Source organism: Lemur catta, chromosome 1, assembly GCF_020740605.2.
Source record: "Lemur catta isolate mLemCat1 chromosome 1, mLemCat1.pri, whole genome shotgun sequence".
Taxonomy (NCBI): Eukaryota; Metazoa; Chordata; class Mammalia; order Primates; family Lemuridae; genus Lemur; species Lemur catta.
The window spans coordinates 100552252-100573544 of record NC_059128.1 but is presented as its reverse complement, the minus strand read 5'-3'; the positions used below and the strand labels follow the sequence as shown (position 1 = coordinate 100573544).

General features: G+C 37.9%; 1 protein-coding gene across 3 annotated transcripts in view; it reads right to left on the bottom strand.

Annotated features, from left to right (window-relative positions):
- Positions 1–19125: 19125 nt before the first annotated feature.
- Positions 19126–21293, bottom strand: part of LRRC49 (leucine rich repeat containing 49) — a 129318-nt gene continuing 127150 nt past the window's right edge. For all 3 annotated transcript variants that reach the window (XM_045530934.1, XM_045530942.1, XM_045530946.1), the window contains one exon: positions 19126–19352. In XM_045530934.1, coding sequence (XP_045386890.1) covers positions 19149–19352 — 204 coding nt within the window. In that variant the 3' untranslated portion in view covers positions 19126–19148. The remainder of the gene's footprint in view (positions 19353–21293) is intronic.

The following is a 21293-nucleotide window of genomic DNA, read 5'->3' as shown; positions in this document are numbered from 1 at the left end:
CTTGGTATTCCCAGCCTCCAGAACCGTGAGAAATCAGTAATTGTTTTTTACAAGTTAGAGTTTATGGCATCTTGTTATAGCAACCCAAAAGACTGAGACGACCCTGTAGAATCTTTCTTCTACTGGGTAATTTTGTGTGATCATTGATCCTGATTAAGTGTTGGACCTATTGTCCATCTAAATTATTATGTATTAATCCCAATATGATCCAAACCAGTCCTCTTCCTTCTTTTGGTAGAGTTCCTGTTATTACACTGGATTATTGGTTACTTGGTTCCATAAGTTTATTTTTCCTCAGAAGCAAATATGTGCACGTATATATTTTTTATAAGACAGTAATTTAGTGGGAGAGACAAAATAGCCATATATAAACAGTGCTCACTTGTTGAAATCCATTAACAAGAAACATCTCTATAATTGGTTATCCATTTTTCATTTCAACCATATTTTTGTACATATTATGGTAATTTTTCTCTTTTGAGTATAATTATGAATCCATGGCCCTTCATATACTTAACTTGCGCCAAGTAAAAATAATATTTTATGTTTAAATTGTCACAGCTTTGTCAATGGAAATCCTTAAATTGGATTTTTTGGATTGCTCCCAACATTTTTTTTAAAAGAATGATTCTTACTTTCTGATAACAACAGGATATTCTGCGCTCATTCTGATTTTTGTTTTCTTTCCCAGCACAAGGTGTTATCTGTCTTCTGTGGAGTCCTGGTTTCTTTTACTTGACAATAGTATTAGAAGGGTGGACATGGTGGATGCATATGAAAAGACATGGGCAAAAGTTCTACCAAGGCTGTTGGGCTGTTTGCATTGGAAAATGTGACTTTAAAAAATAAATCATGGTTTCCAGTGATTTTTCAAATTTAAAGATGCTATAGCACTGTTGAACTCTACTTTTCTTATAGTAAATGGTATCGCCTGATGCTAAGACTTTCTCCCCAATAACAACGTCCAGTTTAATAAACATATGTGCTCCTAATATGGTCCATGTGCTGTCCCTGCCCGGAGGGCTTCAGGATAGTAGGAGGGGAGCTGGATGTGATACGTGTCTCTGTCATCCTTGCCACAGGGTCTTAGCTGGTGCTTGTCAGAATATCTTACCTGCCGTGGCACACAGTACCACTGGGAATAACTCCATAGAAGTTGAGAGTAACACAGAGGTTTTTAAAAATGGTCATGGAGGTTTTGGAAGACTGAGACACTGAGACAGAAAGACTGAAGACTGGAGACACTCAGACACAAAGGGACAAAAAGACCGTGACAGAATAAGGGAATGAGAGGGAGAGAGATGCGTCTTTGTGATGAGAAGTGTGGGAGAGAGGGCACTGCGGGGACGGAGCAGGAAAGATGACAAGAGGGTTCCAGGGAGATCTGGGACAAAAAAATAAAGGAAGAGAAGACAGAGATGGAGACAATGATTGATGAGGGAGCAATGAGGGGGAGAAAAAGGGAAGAAAAATGGACAGAAGGGGAGAAAAAAGTAGACAGAGATGTTTATACAATCCCTTTCCTAGACCATAAATACAACCCATACGTTCATTGGCTGAAATAACCAGCAAGATTTGAATGGTTTTAACTGAACTCAAATCTACTACGTGGGATATAGATGAATTTAGGACTGAACTCTGTGGGATGAAGAGACCTATTTCCGTTTTCTGTTTTGCTCGATTCTATTGGGTTGGTCATCAGGCTCCTCACGTTTGGCTGCAGCATCTTCACGTCCATATTGTTGGCCACTGTAGAGTAATAGGCTTGGCACCTCCAGCTACTACCTCTCGCTTCCCCAATCACGATGCCGAAGGTCTCTGCTTTCTTCCCTTCAGTGCTGGAATCAGCCGAAAGTCAAAGGTCCCGCTTGGCCCGCACACAGTTGATCAGTCCTACCCCGTCCCCATCTCTGCCACTGTCAACAGTCCGTTCCACAGGGCGGGAGCCACAAACATCATTCTTACAGACAGCCTTCGGCATGTGCATCACAGTCTAACAAAATGCTCTGCTACTGGCCACCTTTCCTTCTTGTGCTCCAGTGTCACAGTCAGCTGGACACGTGACCAGAGCTTTACGAAAACCTGTTGGAAGACTGGCTACAACTACCCAAATCTGTCCCCCAACGTCAGCTTGTGGAGAACGGCATAGGCCTTGGCCATTTGAAATGCATAAGGTTTGCATTTTGGAAGGTGATTACAAAAAATTCCCTTGGATTCTTCTTGTTTTCTTGTCACAAAACCATTTCTTCATGTTAATAGGGGCTTGTATCACCTGGGATCTGATGAGGTTGACTTTCTTTGGGGGGGTGAGGCTAAAGTGGACTCCTTTCTAGACTTCAGGGCTCATGGCTCCCCTGTCAGCATCTACCAAAGCACTGGTCCCAAAACTTGGTCTGCAGAAGAGTCATCTGGGAGCCTGTTAAAAATGCTGGGACCCACCCACAGAGATTTGGTCTGAGGAAAGAGAATAGCGGGGACAGGGGAAGACAGGCAATTGAATTGTAAGACTCCTACAGTGATTCTGAGGTGGATGTCCCCAGGCCATTCTTTTCATAAAAAAATCAATTAATTTTTTAATTGACATATAACTGTACATATTTATGGGGTACAGTGTGATATTTTGATGTGTGTACTCAAAGTGCAATGATCAAATTAGGGTAATTAGCACATTACCCAGGTGGTTCTTTGAGAAATGCTTCCCGGCATAATGACAGGACTGGCAAGACACCTTATAACATATCAGTGAATGAACCCTGTGTGACCCCCTGTTCTTTCAGGCACAGATGCATTTAAGTCTTCCTCCCAGAACACATGCCCTACTGTCACTGTCATCAACATCGGTTCTCAGGAAAGATACCTGATCACTTTTAAACTTGACCTGCCGAGTTGATGTGGACCCTTTACGAGCTTCACACTTTATTTAGTATAGGTGGTCCTCACTTTTAGTGCACAATGTGTTCCTGTAAATCTACTAAGAAACCAAAAGCTCAGCAGAGGAATTTATATATCATGGAGGACTTTCATTTCCAGAGCACTCAAAAATGAAATAAAATCCATAGTAACATATTCTGCCTTTTAGATTCCATCTTTGATAATATATTTCCAGCATTTTGTATATGTTCTTTACATTTTGTTCTTTTCTTTTCCTTTATGGCATTTTCACCGTAGTTAATGGTTTCCATCCTGGACTCTACTGTAGCACCTGTGAGGTTTCACTTCTATCACTAGTATCAGAATTACTTATTTTTCCTTTTCTGCTGGCTCTGCTGTGCACACATGGTGACACTTATAAGACTGAACGGTTGGCTTCCAGGCAGGACCACCATAGGGTAGCTCAGAATGCTCTTTGATGGCTGGCTTATGAAAGTCTGAACTTCGCATCTGGAAGGTGCATAGGGCTCCAAACTGCAGGATATAAGCATGTTAAAAGTCAGAAGTTGAGAACTGTCTCTGAAACAGGAATCCAATTTAAATGAAACTGGTTTGTCTACAGAAATGCAGATATGCAGATATTTTGCTAAGTGCTGGAGATACAGGAATGAAGGAAGGAGACACACATGGCCAGGGAACTTATAGACTGGAGGAGGAGCCAGGTAGGTGAATAGAAAATTACAAGTAAACCCTCTGAAAGAAGCCCAGGATGCTGCGTGCACGCTGATGGGGACACCTCATCCAGACCAGGCTGCGTATGGTTTAGCCAAGTGAAAAAGCAGAAAGAAATGTTGCAAAATGCCCAAGGACATAGAGACAAAGGACACCATGTTGTTTGTGGCAAATGGTAGTTTTCAAAATGCTGCAGTGATATTTCTCATTTCACATGCTTTTCTGACATTGTGACTTGATACTCTCCACTGGTGGAGAGATGGCTCTATGTGCTTTTGGCTCTGAAAGTGATGTAATGTGACTTCTGAGGCTTGGTCATAAACGATGATAGAACTTGGTTGAGATTCTTGCTCTTGGAACCCAGGCACCATGCTATGAGGAAGCCCAAGCAGCCACTAGAAGAGTCCATGTGTAGGTAGGTGTTCTGGGTGACAGCCCCAGCTGAGGTTCCAGCCAGTAGTCAGCATCAACCACCAGACGTATCAGTGAGTAAAACTTCAGATTATTCCAGACCTTAGCCGTTGCATCCTCCTTGCTGAGGCCCCAGACATTATGCAGCAGATGCAAAGCTGGGCAGTAGAGGGTTTCAAGCATGGCTCAGTCAGGGCTCTGTCTCCATGTCTTAGTAATTTCTCAGCTCTCACTTTCCCACTGTGTCTGGTTTCTTTCATGGGACCAAAGTAGCTGCTGAGGCTCCAGCCTTCACATTTGTACACCTCACATTCAGAGTAAGAGAGGAAGAGCTTTCTTATTCCCATCTGTTCAAACAAAACAAAATAAAACACCTCTGCACTTCTCTCAGATTGGACCTATCTGCGCCAATTGCCGATGCTAGAGAAATTCCACATACTGATTGGCTTAGGTTTGATTTACTACGCGATGATTGTAGCAAGAGGCATGAAGCTAAGTTAACCAGCTTATGTCAATCAAGGCCTGTCTCTAGACCTAGGAAGTAAAGTTGATCCCACCCAATCAAATTTCTGCTATGCTGGCGGAGGAGGATACTAAAAAACAAAACAAAACAAAACAAAAATACAAGCCTATGTTTATGTCTCTCAAACCATTTTCCACAAACCAGTGATGGACCCTGGCAGTCTAAGTGCGCAGGCTGCAGGGAGTTTGGTGGTGTCAGGGGCCAAAAGTATTTTAAAAATTATTTTTACACGTATCCCACAAATTTGGAACATAACTTTAATTACAATTTGCACTGAAGTATGGACATGTTCTCATTTCTACATTCTTTCTGTTTCTTGTTTATCTTATTTTTACTAATATGTAACATTTGTACATATTTATTGGGTACATGTGATATTGTAACACATGCATATAATGTGTAATGATCAAATTAAGGGATTTAGGATCTCCATCACCTCAAACAATTATCATAGCTTTGTGCGGGAATATTTCAAATCTTCTAGCTGTTTTGAAATACACAATAGATCGGTGTTAACTATAGTCACCCTACTGTGCTATCAGACACTAGAACTTATTCCTGTGTATTTTTACATTCTTAAAGATTGTGCATGTTCCAGTTTTTTCTGCTGAGAATCAGCTAATATAGTTCCTTTGAGATGATGTAGCTTGTCACCATTTACATTCCACTGTCCACTTGACTATGAATTTTAAGAGGCTGCATCTATAATTGGTCACTTTTATATCCCCAGCCATAGGACAGTGCCTGGCATGAGTTTCCTTGGACTGCATATTTGTTGTTTCTATTAGGATGTGATTAGCCCCAATTCACAAAAATGGTTTGTTGAAGATCAAGAGTAATGAGCATATTAAATTAATACTATTTAATAAAATGTAAATAATATAAACTTCAATAGTAAGCTGACTTCAGTGCAAATATAGGATGAGAAAATGAATGTCCTAGGAAAATGGAATCTGCAAATAAGATGATTTTACACGAAGAGATGAAAAATAAAAGTGTGACTAGGAAATACAAGTGTTTTATATAGATTTATTAAGACTGTATGAAATTTGAATTGTATTGAACAACTGTTGATCCTTTCGTCCCCTATCTCTCAGCTCATTGTCTATTACACCCACAACCACTATGGATTTGACATAATTGTCAAACAATGCAGAGTTTGGTAAATAAATTGAATTTTCACGGAGTAAAAGCTAGTGCTTTTCACTTTATTGCTAAAGTGAAGCAGAAACTAAAATTGCAGAGGCATTATTTAATCTTGCATTCCTTGGAGTAAAACAGGTATGAGCCATGTCATCATCTAGAAATTATAAACTAGCCATAAAATTAATGCCAAATATTTTGCTTGAATAGAAAGTTTGAATTCCTGAATCAATTGATATTGTTAGATGTTGCATATCACTGACACACCATGTGGAGAGCAATTACTCTCACATGTACCTAGTGCAGATATTTTGCTTTACAGCAGTATTAAAGCCAGGCCGTGTGTGATATGAATCAGAACTTGGAAATCTGTGTGTTAGGGAGGAGGGAAGGATGTAAATCCAGACAAATCTCAGGCTGCAGAATATTGTTTGCTTGTTTAGTCAATGACTATTTTGTGAACCATGATGTAAACTGAAAAAGAAGCATTCAGAGTTGTGATTGAATTGATTATTAGCTATGTATGCATGAAAGAAAGTTGTTAAATATGCTAGTAAAAGAGATCCACTCCTGCTCTATTCACAGAAAAAACACTGGTGGCTTGTATTTTCTTGGTATTGAGAATACAGTAAAAATAATTAAAATGAAGTCACTGACTATATGACTTTTCATCACGCTATGTAAAGAAATGGGTAACAAGTTGGGAGGTGTGAGGATGATGGGATTCTGTCCCCTGGGAACCGGTGACACTGACTGTCTCTGACTGAGCATGAAGAAGGAAAAGTCCATTCAGGCTACCGTCTTTACTTAAGCTGCTCTTTGTGGATGTGGAGAATGCCTGCATTCCTGAACGGTCTTAACTGAGACTCATCTTGAGGAATGAGGCTCTAGGCCAAAGAAATAATAGAGTGACAGGGTGTGAGGAACAGAGAAGCCGGGCCCCCTGGGCACTGAAAGTCAGAAGATAAAAGAGCAGATCAAGCAGTGCAGATTGTGGCGATGGGCATGGTAGGAAATGAGGGTGGGGGGCGTCTGTCCTGTCAGCATGGAGACACGGTATTAAGGAGGATCCATTAGAAGCCTCTTGATGTGCTCTGTTTATCCCAGGTAGCTAACACTTATCAATAGTGCAAGCCAGGAAGGGCAGAGAAAAACCAGAGCTTTCATCAAAGACTGGAAGAAGCAGAAATTTTTCCATACGCCAATTCTTACTTGATAAGCCAGTTTGGCCAGTAGGGAAGGAAGCGGGATGTGTGACCTCACAGTGGACCACTGTGACTTCCAACACAATGTATGTGATTGCAGTGCCTCAACTTGTCTTTGTTTCAGAAAGACAATAATACATTCGGGCTTCCAAAATAAGGTTGGAAAAGAGGTAGGGGATGTGAAAGTCCCTAGGGTGAACTACCAAGTGAAATCCCACAAAGCAATCAAGAGCTGTGGCAAAATTTCGAAGAGAGAACATGAACCCTAAACTTAGGGGTAGGTCATGTCAGAAATCAGTACGCCCTAATCCTGGTAGTCATTTGCCAGAATTCTGGAATCATAGGATATTTGAGGAAAGTCTGTAACATGAAAGACAGAATCTAAAACTAACAAATAGAAAAAAAACAACTTGGAGAATATGAAGGCTATCTAAAGATAAGAAAACTAAAAAAGAACACAAAAGAAAAAGCCTATCTTTAATATATACAGAGAGCTAAGAGAAAATATTGATCCATAAGTAGAGGATACTAATTAAAAAGTATGTTCAGGCCGGGTGCGGTGGCTCACACCTGTAATTCTAGCACTCTGGAAGGCTGAGGTGGGTGGATCGTTTGAGCTCAGGAGTTCAAGACCAGCCTGAGCAAGAGCAAGACCCCGTCTCTACTAAAAATAGAAAGAAATTATATGGACAGCTAAAAATATATATAGAAAAATTAGCCGGGCATGGTGGCGCATGCCTGTAGTCCCAGCTACTCGGGAGGCTGAGGCAGAAGGATTGCTTAAGCCCAGGAGTTTGAGGTTGCTGTGAGCTAGACTGATGCCACGGCACTCACTCTAGTCTGAGCAACAGAGTGAGACTCTGTCTCAAAAAAAAAAATTAAAAAAAAAGTATGTACAGAAAGCAAGCAAACAAAACCAAAAACAATTCTTAGAAATTATAATAAGAAAAGATTAAAAACTTAATATGGGAATTTTCTGTTTCCAATAATGGAGGGCTATGTTATTTGAATTAACTATCCCACTGGATTAAAATTTGAAACAGCTGGATAAAATATATTAAAATTTTTTTAAAGTATCAAAGACAAAACAAGACCATAAGGAATTATAAGCTCAGAGTAAAGTAAAAACAAGAATCCAAAAAGGTAAAAGAGCACAGAAGCCACATATACCCTCGTGATGCTTGCCAATCCTGGAAAACTGGGACCTTTGTTTTGATAACATCACGGAGAGATGGGGACATAAATAAAATTCCAACAACCACAAAATGGAATTTGAAGCCCTGAATCTGGTTTAAGGTAGTTCCAGATCAGTAGTGACTCCATTAATAGACTTTACTATATGAATGTTATATTTCAATTAAGCTTTTTTTTAAAAAAAAATATGAAGGTGAAATAAAGACATTTTTAGATTTAAAAAACCTGAGAGAGTTCTCCAGCAGAAGAATAGCACTAAAAACTTCCAAAGGCTATAATGTATTAGGATAGAAAAGAATGATCCCAGATGAAAGTTCTGAGTTATAATAAAATATGAAGAGCAAAAAAGTGGTGAATATGTGAGGAGCTCTAAATGATTACCAACTTTAAAATAATGATAATATCTACTGGGATTTAAATATATTGGTTTAAAATCCACATTAATAATGCTATATAGGTTCAACATATGCAAATCAATAAATGTGATATACCATATCAACAGAATGAAGGACAAAAACCATAGGATCATCTCAATAGACAAAGAAAAAGCATTGAATTTTACAAAATTCAATATACCTTCATGATAAAAAGTTTCAACAAGTTAGGCATAGAAGGAAGATACCTCAACACAATAAAGGCCGTATATGACAAACCCACAGCTAACATCATAGAGAATGGGGAAAAGCTGAAAGCCTTTCCTTTAAGAACTGGGACAAGACAAGGATGCCCACTTTCACCACTGCTATTCAACATTGTGCTGGATGTTATAGCTGGAGCAATCAGGCAAGAGAAAGAAATAAAGGACATCCAAACTGCAAAAGAGGAAGTCAAACTTCCCCTCTTTGAAGATGACATAATCTTATATAGAGAAAAACCTAAAGACTCCACCAAAAAACTCTTAGAATTGATAAGAGTTCTATAACAATAAATAATAAATTCAGTAAAGACAAAATCAACATACAAAAATCAGTAGTGTTACAAAAACCAAGTTTCATATATGAGGGGTAAATAAAGTCTTTCTCAGACAAGGAAACACTGACGGAATTTGTCAATAAAAGACCTGCCCTGCAGGAAGTACTCAGAACTCTATTATTCATGGATCAGCAAAATAGAAACTTAACAGTGTAAAATTATTCAAAAGCTAAAGGTCAACAGCCAGATACCATAATGGCTCAAGAGATAAAAAAAAAAAAAAAAAGCAACAAAGTTCTACTCAACAGGATGAACAGAAATCCACCCCACTTATCAATTCTTTCAATAAATGTGAATGGCTTCAACTGTCCACTGAAGAGACATAGGCTGGCCGAATGGATAAATATACACAAGTCAAGTATCTGGTGTCTTCAGGAAACACATCTAAGCCACAAGGACTCATTCAGACTCAAGGTGAAAAGATGGAAAACAATTTTCCATGCAAATGTAAACCAAAAGAAAACTAGTATAGCAGTTCTAATATCGGATAACTTAGCCTTCATATCAACAAATGTAATAAAAGACAAAGATGGTCGTTATATAGTGGTAAAAGGAACAATGCAACAAGAAGACATAGCAATTCTAAATATTTATGCATCCAACACAGGTGTGCCCAGATTCATAAAGCAAATCTTACTTGATCTAAACAAAATGATAAACAGCAGCACTGTAATATCTAGGGACTTCAACACCCCTTTGAGAACATGACAGATTCTCCAAACAGAAAATAAACAAAGAAACAATGGACTTAAACAGAACTCTAGAACAAATGGGCCTAACAGACATTTACAGAACATTCTACCCCAAAACCACTGAATATACATTCTTTTCATCAACTCATGGAACATTCTCTAAGATCAACCACATGCTTGGCCATAAAACATGTCTCAACAAATTTAAAAAAATAGAAATTATACCATGCATCTTCTCAGAACACAGTGAAATAAAATTAGAAAATCAACCCCAATAGAAACATTCATCTCTACACAATGTCATGGAAACTAAACAACATACTGCTGAATGATACTCAGGTTAAGGAAAAAATTAAGATGGAAATCAAAAGATTCTTTGAACTAAATGATAAAGGGGACACAAGTTATCAAACTCTGTGGGGCACAGCTAAAGCAGTCCTGAGAGGAAAATTCTACACAATTACCTACATCCAAAAGATAGAAATATCACAAATCAACAGTCTTAAGAATTGACTCAAAGAACTGAAAAAGGAAGAGCAAACCAATCCCAAGCCCAGCAGAAGAATAGAAATAACCAAGATCAGAGCAGAACTAAATGAAATTGATAATAAAAGAATTATATGAAAGATTAATGAAACAAAAAGTTGGCTCTTTGAAAAGATAAACAAAGTTAACATGCCACTTGTTAGATTAACCACAAGCACAAAAGAAAGGACTCTAATAAGCTCAGTCAGGAATGAAAAAAGAGAAATGACAACTGAAACCACATAAATACAAAATATCATCTCTGAATACTATAAAAATCTCTATGCATGTAAACTTGAAAACATGGAAGATATGGAAATTCTTAGAAAAAGTTGCTTTGAACACTGAAGTAGTGAATACTGAACATTTGCTCCTATGGGAAACACAGGGTTAGGTTCCTGTGAGCCTCTGGGACAACATTTTTCATTAATCAATATATACACTTGTTATATGTGTGTTTCTGTTTAATAACAACATCTTTTAAAATATATATGCGTGTGTGTGTGTGTGTGTGTGTGTGTGTGTGTGTGTGTGTGTGTGTATAGGTATAGTTGATTCATTAACATCAAACTCATGGCCAATAGCACTGGAACTCATGCCTAAACAAAGCTTATCTACCACATGTTATTTCTTTGTGATATAAGGCACATCACAAGCTTCTTGTGCTCAGGAGCCCTGGAGAGCACTTCAGCCCTATCCCTGAGGAGAATTTTAAATAGCAAAGTCACTAATAAAAACCACAAAAATGCAATAAACATGGCATTAAATATACCGTGAAAAGGCTACTTGTTTACGTTCTGAGAACTGAAACAAGAAGGAAAAGTGTTGCCTTGCTCAACCTCAGCTGGGAACATGTACGTTGGGAGCTCAAAGTTTTCATCACTTTGTGCATGTCCACAAATGAATGTAGGGTTACAAATAAGTTTTAGTGAGAACGCAAGTTTTTATACATCTGTGAATAATGAGGATCAGCTGTATTACTATGTATTAGCAAAAAAAAATTAGAAATGAAATTTTTAATACCTTTACAAAGTACCCTTAAAACAGTGGTCCTCCAAACCTTTTCACACCAGGGACCAGTTTCATGGAAGACAATTTTTCCATGGGTTGGGGAGGAGGAGGATAGTTTGTGAATATTCAAGCACATTACATGTATTGTGCAGTCAAACCTCTCTGCTAATGATAATCTGTATTTGCAGCTGCTCCCCAGCGCTAGCATCACTGCCTCAGCTCCACCTCAGATCATCAGGCATTAGATTCTCATAAGGAGCACTCAGCCTAGATCCCTCGTATGTGCAGTTTATAGTAGAGTTCTCTTCTGATGAGAATCTAATGAAGCCACTGGCCTGACAGGAGGCAGAGCTTATGCCACAATGGGAGCAATGGGGAGCGGCTGTAAATACAGATGAAGCTTCGCTGGCTGGCCTACTGCTCATCTCCTGCTGTGTGGTCTGGTTACTAACAGGCCATGGACTGGTATTGTCCATGGCCAGGGGGTTGGGGACTGCAGCTTTAAAATACCAAAAAACATAAAATGATCAGGAATAAGTCTACTTCAGAATCTTAAACTGAAACTTACAAAATTTTGCTGAAAAATGATCTAAATAAATGAAAAGATATATCATGTTCATGGATTGGAATATCCTTCCCAATTCATCTATAGATTCAATACAATCTCAATAAAAATACCAAAAGTTGTTCTTTAAATTAATCAGCAAGCTGATTCTAAAATTTATATAGAAATGCAAAGACTTAGACTAGCTAAAACAATTTTGTAAAGAAACAAGAAAGTTTGAGGAGTTATATTACTTGATTCCAAGACTTACATAGAGCTACAATAATCAAGACAGTACAGTAAAATATAAAAATAGATAAATGGAACAGAATAGTAAGTCTAGAAAGAGATCCACACATATATCAGTCAATTAATTTTTAAAAATTTTTGAACAGTTAGTACCAATTTGATGGTGAGTACATGTAGTGCTTGTTTTTCCATTCTTGTAATACCTCACTTGGAAGGATGGGCTCAAGCTCTATCCAGGATAATACAAGAGGTGCTAGATCACCATTGTTTTTTGCGGCTGAGTAGAACGCCATGGTATACATATACCACATTTTATTAATCCACTCATGTATTGATGGGCACTTGGGTTGTTTCCACATCTTTGCAATTTTGAATTGTGCTCACGTGGTAGTAATACTCACTGGGTGCCGGTCAGGTGTGTGTGGGGGTGTGGGTGGGTAAACTCACAACTAATGGAGACAGTGTACTCTATGGGGGAAGGGCATGCTTCTAGCTGTGCCTTGGGAAAGGCAAAAGAAAGGCATTACATGTAACCAAAATGTTTGTACTCCCATAATATTCTGAAATAAAAAAAATAATTTCCAAAGCAGTTAAATGGAGGAAAGGACACTTTTTGTACCAAATTATACTGGAAACACTGGGTTTCCATGCAGAAAAGAAAATGAAGTTATATCTCTACCTCAAAACATTCAAAAGAATTAAGTCAAGAAAGATCATGGTCCTGAATGTAACAACTACAATTATGAAGCTCTGGAAGAGAGAAGAGAATGTCTTTGCAAACTTTGGGCAACAAGACCTTTTTAGAGAGAGCATAAAAAGTACTTGCCATAAAAATTGATGAATTGGACTTTATCATAATTATTCAAAACAAAAGCATTTTACCTAGAACATACAACGTACATATATAAATCAATAATGAAAACACAATTCAAGTTTTAAAAAATGGGCAACAGACCTGAACATTTACTTCATGAAAGGAGATATAAAAAAATGACCAACAAGCACATAAAAATGTGATCAACATCATTTTACATCAGGTAAAATAAAATCAAAGTAACAATGAGATGGCTGACAAGGCCACATGAGAATAGCTGAAAATAAAAAAAAAGTTCATAACAATAAATGTTGACAAATACCTGGAGCTGCTAGAACTCTCTATACATTGCTGGAAGGAGTGTAAAATTGTACGACTACTTGGATGAAATGTATGGCAGTTTCTTATAAAGTTAAACTTATTACTATTCTGACCCAATAGCTCCACTGCACAAGAGGATTCATATAAAAATGTCTTTATTCATAAGAGCCCCAAGTTGGAAACATCCCAATGGACTGGTTAAACAAATTGTATGATATCTTTATACTAAGCAATACAAAATAATGAATTATTGATACATGAAACAATATGGATGATTCTCAAAAACATTATGTTGGGTAAAAGAAGACAGACACAAAAGAGTACCTACTGTATAGTTTCATTTACAGAAAGTTCCAGAATAGACAAAATTAATCAATGGTGAAAGAAATTAGAGCAAAGATTACTAATAGGGGAGGGGCATGGCTTGACTAAAAGAATTTTTTTGAAGTGATTAAAATGTTTTGTATCTTAATTGGGATGATGATTGTGTTTTTTAAAATTCCTCAAATTGTACACATAAGCACATTTCACTGTATGTAAAAGTTATCTTTTTTTTAAAAAAAATTCTCAAACAATGTCTTCTCCACACAAAGGCCACTCTCAAGTACACATGCACACATATACACACTCCCTTTAATGCATTAGATTGCAAACAATAAAAATCCTAGTTGTCAGAGAATATGTGGAACAACTGGAACTTGTATCTGCTTCTGGGAGTGTAACTTGAAACAAATCACTTTAGAAAGAAATTTGACAATATTTAATGCAGCTGAATGTGTGCATGTGGCCCAGCGATTCCACTGCTAATTATGTACCCCTCAAACACACATGTGAACAGGAATATTCAAAGCAGCACTCTCTGTACTAGTTTTAAACTAGAAATTTCTCAATGCCCACCAACAGGAAACAGGTACATATCTCATGCATTGGCCATACATCCAAATATCAAATAGCACTGAAAATGAAGAAGTAGAATTACTCCCATCAATGAAGATAATCCTGAGAAACATAATATTGAGTGAAAAGAATGATTCAGAAAAATACATATTGCATGATACCATTTATATGAAATTGGAAATATAAAAATTCAATAAACTCCCTATGCACTTCTGCAAATAGGAACAGTATGAAAACATGAATGTATAAGCATAAAGTTCAGGATAGTGATTACCTTTAGGGAGGGAAGAGGGTGCACAGAGGCTCCATCTCTGTAATGTTTTATTTTTAAAATATGAAGCAAATGTGGAAGAATATTAAGATCTGTTATGCTTGGTGGTGGATCCAGGGTATTTATTTGAGATATTCCTCTACATGCACTGCTGCACGTTGAGATATTTCAAGATAAACAAAGAAAAGAAGTCAACTCTGATGGCTCAGGCTTAGAGGGGCTGGTGTAAGGAATTAATAAATAGTTTCATTGTCTCCTGAAGAGAAACTGAAAACTATTCCACTCCCCAAGGAGTGAATTTATTTTTTAGGAGTCATTTAATCTTTGGAGCTTTAAACATACTTTAACTCATTCCATAAAGAATTCGAGGTAGCTTGCAACAAAAGACACATACAATGAACCACAAAAACATAAACATAAGTGGAAAATTAGGATCAAAGATACCAAATATTCCATCAATATTGCTTAACTATAGTTGCTGTGATCAAGTTTCAAACTTGGCTCTGAACTTTCTTGGCAACAGTAACCACTCCATCTCCAGCTGACCCATAAAAGCAGGTTACAAAAACTAACCTTTGTTCTTCAAGGTTTAAATGTAATATTTTTCTGAGCAGTCTCTCTTTATTCTATTTTGCATTTTGCCTTGCTAACTAGCCAGCTTCATTCATTTCCCCTCCCTCCCTTCCTGTCTTCTTTCTCTCTTTCTTTCATTCCTTCTTTCCCTCTCTCCTTCCTTTTTTTGTTTCCCCCCAAGAATATCATATTAAACTGTGAGCTGAGAGGATAAAACTCAGGTTTTCCCAAAGAAGAGATAAATAGGATATGTTTTGGTCTGTCATCAAATTTTTAGTGACAGATAAGCATGGAATTGAAACATGGAAAGATATACGTAAATTATCATCTACTCTCTGAGTAAGCTTAATTACAGTGAAAGAAATCATACAGGAAAACAGTAAAAGATTAGACAACACAAAAAGAAAAACACAGATAAGTCAAAATTGAAAGACAAATACACTATGATAATCATTTAACAAGGGATAGGTTTATTTTCTTAAATATAAAAATAACATAAACAAGTACTGCTATATGCCAATGACTCCAAATTTTATAATTCTAGCCCCAACCCATATTTCTCTCCTCAACTCCCAACTCTTATATCCACACCTACTTAACACCTGCACTTGGATATTTATCTCAGACTCAACATATGCAAGATGGAATTCCTGCTCTTCCTCCTGAAAGACACTTCATTCACAGCTTGCACCCATCTCAGTGGATGGCAACTCCATCTTTTCAGTTGCCCAAGCCAAAAACCCTGGGGCCATCACTGACTCCTGTCTCTCATACCCCACATCCAATCTATCAGTAAATCTTGTTGGCTTTGTCTTTAAAATACACCCAAAGCCAACCACTTCAAACATCTCTGCAGCTACCACTTTGATCTGAGTCACCGTTATTTCTTGCCTGGATTAGTGCAGCACCCTCCCCACTGGCCTCCCTCGTTTGATTATTGCTCTTGCCTCCTCCTCAGGTTGATTTTCTACACATTATTGGTATGAATCCAGCAATATTTTTATACTTTTAGTACATTTAACACTAAACAATAAATAACATGTGTACTTACACATTTTACGTATTTATACTGTATTTATTAATGTTCTGCAATGTGCTGTACAGGTGGACTTATTTCAGAATTCTCATTTTTTATTTGCTACTCTTCAGCATAACAGCAAAACACGAAAGCAGATCAGGAAAGACTATGGACATCTTAGTTTTTCCCATGTGCCAGATCCTTAAGACTAACAGTGAATGTGGGTGCTGCCTGCTATGTATTGGCCGAAGTACCCTTGGATGAGTTTTTAACCTCTCTATACCTCATATTTCTAATGTTCAAATGGGGATAGCTCTCATGTGTATAACACAGTGTTAGGAGACTAAGTGAGAATGCATACGAAGAGGCTATAATGTTGTAAAACACTGCTCCATGAATCTTTGCTATGATTATTGTGACTCCGTGAGGAGAGTAGGAATCCCTGTGTATCCCCTGCCCCTATCGGGAATAGATGAGGAGCATGGTAGGGCCGCACTGTCTTATAAGCCAGGCCATGGGTGGAATGAAGCTCAGGAATTAGGGAGCTGATACCAGCAGCATCCTCAGACTCAGTATCACATTAACTAGCCTCAGATCCACCAGCACACTTAGTAACCAGCGCCAGATCTAGCAGCACACTCACACATCCAGTTGCTGAACCAGAACATGGGGTACAGTATCTTCCCTAATGGGGGATGCTGAATGTTTTTACTTTCGCAGCAACCACAGTATTGTTTGTGTTTGAGATCCCTTTTGGGGAAAAAAACAACCCTTCAGCACACACTAGCCTGGACAGTCTCAGACTGTGGGATGGTGCTTCTCTTCCCCTTCCCTGAAAACCCTGGAAAATCCCAAGTAGAAAGGGCAATTTGTTCCATGGATCACCACTCATTCACAACATAGGACCCTCACTTGATCCCAGACCCAGCAGACCCAGCTCCCCTTGTCCTTTCATCTGGGGATTATCCTCACCCAGGAACTCCAGTAAACAAAATGAGTTTGGAGGATAGAACTAGATAGAAGACACAGCCATTGGGAGTTTGAGACCAGACAAAATAAGGATTCAAGAAGTAGAAATCATTATGGGATAGTGAGGGCAGACAAGAGGGAACTCAAGTAGGAAGGAAGGAGAGACCACAGCGGAGGAGTAAGGACATTTGGTTTCAGGAACAAGAGAGAAACTCTATTACTAGGCCTAAAGCAGCAAGTCTAGGTAGAGCCGGCAGTGGCTGGGCAGGCTTGCTGCAAATTCATTGAGTGCTGACTTAGGGTTCCTCAAGTTCCCAGAATGACTGGGCCAAGAATGCATGTGAGGGTCAAGTCTCTAGCACTAGGGATGGGAGGGTTAGAGGAGGAGAGGCAGCATGCAGGAAGCTGGACAGATGACTTATTAAACAGCTAGGCTGTTCACTGCAAAGCCTGGAGTAAGCAACAGTTTCTCACACTCTTGAGGAGTCAGAAGGTCTTACATCTTTCCTACTTACTAGGAGTCCACCAACAAGATATTCTTGGTTCTTCTTTCAACATCACCCTCAAGCTGAGATCTCATTTCTACACCAAACAGATATAAATTCCAGGAGAGATTACTGTTTACCAGATGAGAAATGGTCCATATGCTTCAATTCGGAGAGACTGAAGGATCAAAAGCAATGCCAATAGCTCTTCCTGTCCTAGGGCACCAACACTACGGTTCAACCTGTATCCAAAAAAATAATAATAATAGCTCTATTCATTGTGTGTTTGTTGTGTGCCAGGCATTAGGAGAAATGCTTTACATGCATTATCTCATTTGATCCTCAACAATAACCTTCTCTAGTAGATACTATTATGAGGAAACTGAGGTTCAGATAGGTCACAAGCTGGTAAGCTGGTAGCTTAAGTGCCAAGATGTCAACCTAGGATGGTGTGACTTAAAAGGCCATGTTCAGAAAAATTACATTAACCTACTCAACTTGAGCGCTCCTTCTGGGGGGAGGGTGACCAAGAGATCTTACGGATGTGGGTCTTTCTTAGAACCATGATAGCAGCTTAGCCAGTTTCCTTCCAAGTGACTCTGCATGACTTTGCTGTCCTGTATCTTCTATTCTTGTTTACCCACATCCTGGTGGTCCTGCAGTCATAATACCTTCTAGGCAAAATCTGAGCAAACTGGAGAATTTCTATTTATGACCTGTAAGATTATTTTTCTGAAATTATATCATCTCTAGCCTTGGTAGGAGGCTACCAACCAACATCCTCACCAGCATGAGTTAGGCCAAACCCTTTTCCATCTTGTTTACTTGTTTGATCTTCAAATGAAATTTTAAAAATTAAAACCTTTCACCCATGCATCCCTAATACTTTGGAGGCACAGGTACACAAGCATGCCCATGAAAAGAGCCCCAGAGTAGCTAAGAATGGAATGAAATACCTTTCTCAGAAGCAGACTTGCTAACTTGTAACTGCATTTTACATTCACTCAGGATCCTTCAAAACAGCATTTTTTTGATACCTCATTTTTTTTTTCCTGGTTGCTCTGTGTGTGGGAGCTTGTTTTGATGATACCTCAGTTTTGACTCATTTTCATATTCTATGCCCGCAGTGACTCCCAGGACCTTCTGTGGTGCCCTAAGAATGCATCCCTAGAAGAATGGGGCCTGATCCCATATAGGTGAATAGCAGGGCTCTTCCCCAGCTAAAAAGGAACATAGAATAAATGTGACAATTCTGACTGGATTAAGAAGGCAAACATTTTTTTTACTAATTTATTGATAAGTTTATTCTTCACCCATAAAAAAAGAACATATTTTTGGCTTTTAAATCATGACATAAAATAAAAAGGCAAATAACTGAAAATTATCAGCTGAAAAGTAGGTAGAAGCAGCTCATACTGAATCATCAGCAAATGCTACGTGCTTTGGGCTCTAGCAGGGCACCAATCAAAGCAACAACCGAAGATGCAGTGCCAAGCCATCTCTGAAAACTGCCTAGTTTCAAAAGGTTGTTTGGTCATTATATATAGAATATTAATCCTGCCTCTCCTGCTTTCCTTCTTAATCTTTATGAGAACAGTAGGCAATAATGCTTTGATGCTAGTCTTTCTAGTTTGTAGGATACTGTTGTTGTTTTAACATGTATAACCTGCATATTTTCAGCCTTCAAAAAATAAAACTGCCAAAATCACCTGTAACTAAAAGCCATTTTTATTTTTGGTCAGTTATCTGCTGTAGGCACAGCTTCATATAGGAATTTTTATTGCGGATTTCTATGACTGCATCCCTAACAAGCTCAATGAACATCTGTGGCCAAAGCTTCTGCAAAGCCTCATTTTTCATGTTGATTTCTGTGGCTTCCTTCACAAGGTCCTCTACATACATCTTGCAGAATTTCTTTTTTTCCTTTATTTCCTGTTAGGAAAAAGAAAGTTTTGCATTAAATCATAACTAATCCAAAAGTCAAAGCAACAATTAGCTGAACCACAGAAACGTGAAATTGTATTCTGATCCCCCATCCCTCTCCCCCTCCTACCCCTCAGAGCAGGAATTCTTTCCCAGCCTTGCCTGTCAGAGAGCTCTGCTTGAGTCAAGGCAGCAACAAGGAGCTCCTTGCTTCTCAGCCCACTCCCACTTCTGTTGGACGGCTCTAAGGTGTGTTTCTTTATTGGAATTGCTGAATCATAACTACTATTTCTCCTATCTCAGTTCAGGTAGTTTAGCTCACACAAGTCAGCTGAATGCACAGACCCATGGCTTCCAGTGGTAAATGTATCAGGGCACTGATAATGATAATTTTAATTGGTACGAGGTTAGTTAATAGCCATATAATATTTAACACTTTAAATACCTATACTCTGAATTTACTCTCTATTCTAGAAAACCATAAAATGGTACATTACACTGACCTGTGTGGCCTAGACCATTCGGACAAAGTTGGGGAAAAGTGTACAAGAAGAAAGAAGAAATACATATGAGCCTAGGACCCAGAATGTGGCCTTCTAAAGAAACAGTGCTCCCACTCAACTTCTGGGTCTGACAGTCTGCAAATAGAAAACCTGGTTCTAAACAAAACAGGGGAAGTTTTGGGCCAGAGAATATTCAGCCATCGGGCCCCAATTTCATCACAGATGCTAAAACAAAGCCATTTTGTTTAATGTAAGCCATTCAACATTATTTTAGCTATTGCTACTTCTGGAGAATATCAAGGCATGATCATGGAAGGTGACATAATACATATGGAAAAATCAATTCAACACATTAGTTAATCAGAATTACAAGGGAAGTAATTCACATAAACGAAGGAGGAAAGAAATAATAAATGTTAATGAGAAAATACATTTAACTATTAATACTTGGAAAATGATCCATTTAAATCTCTAACTCAAATTGAAACAACAAAATAATTTCAAGGTGAATTAAAAGTTAAATTTAAAATATCAGAGATATTGTCATTTAAATTACACCTATGAAGATTTATAATAACAAGAAAAACACTTACATTATAAAGTTATGTGAAAAAAGAAAAACACAAAATGAAATTTTGATAGAGTCTGGGCTCTATGAATGTATGCATTTGTCAAAACTCAGCAATTTTATACCTAAGATCTATATTTCAGTATATTAATTTTACTTTAAAAAAACTGTATCAAATACTGAAGTCTAATGATATGCATGCTGAATTATTTTGGGAGAAGCTTCCTCATGTCTACAATTACTTTAAAATGAATTTTAAAAACCCAAGGTGGCTTGACGGATAGAGAGAGGGATGGATAGATACACAGACATGTAATAAAGCAAGTACATTGCAAGGTATGATGCTAATAGTATAATGGAGGTTTGGGGTGTAAGGGTGTTTATTGTAAAATTCTTTGAACTTTACTGTATATTTGAAATTTTTATTAAAAATTAGAAAAGAACACATAGAAACTATCGAACAAAATATAGTGAAGTGTCATTGCTTTAGGTTGCAAGACCCTAAGTGTGCTTTCCTCCTTTTTTCTGTTTTTCTTTTTCCAAATGTTTATGATTTTTCAAATATGTTTTAAATTCCTGACTAATTAATGTAAGTTAATAATAAGTCCACATTGCACTAACTTTCCCTAACAGAGGTATATTTTGGGAATTTTCTTATGACACATAAGACATCTCTAAATAATCACTCACCATTCAGGGGTCAACATGCTGATCTGATATAGTTCATGTGCTAAAACAACAGGTCATAGGTTGACCTATCATAAAAATATGTATGGATTTTGATAGGTGATAAACAACAAATGTTTCCAGCTGAGTATTTCTCTGGTGAGCCTAACTTCTCTAACCCTGACCATACTACAGTCTGGGACTTAGCCACCT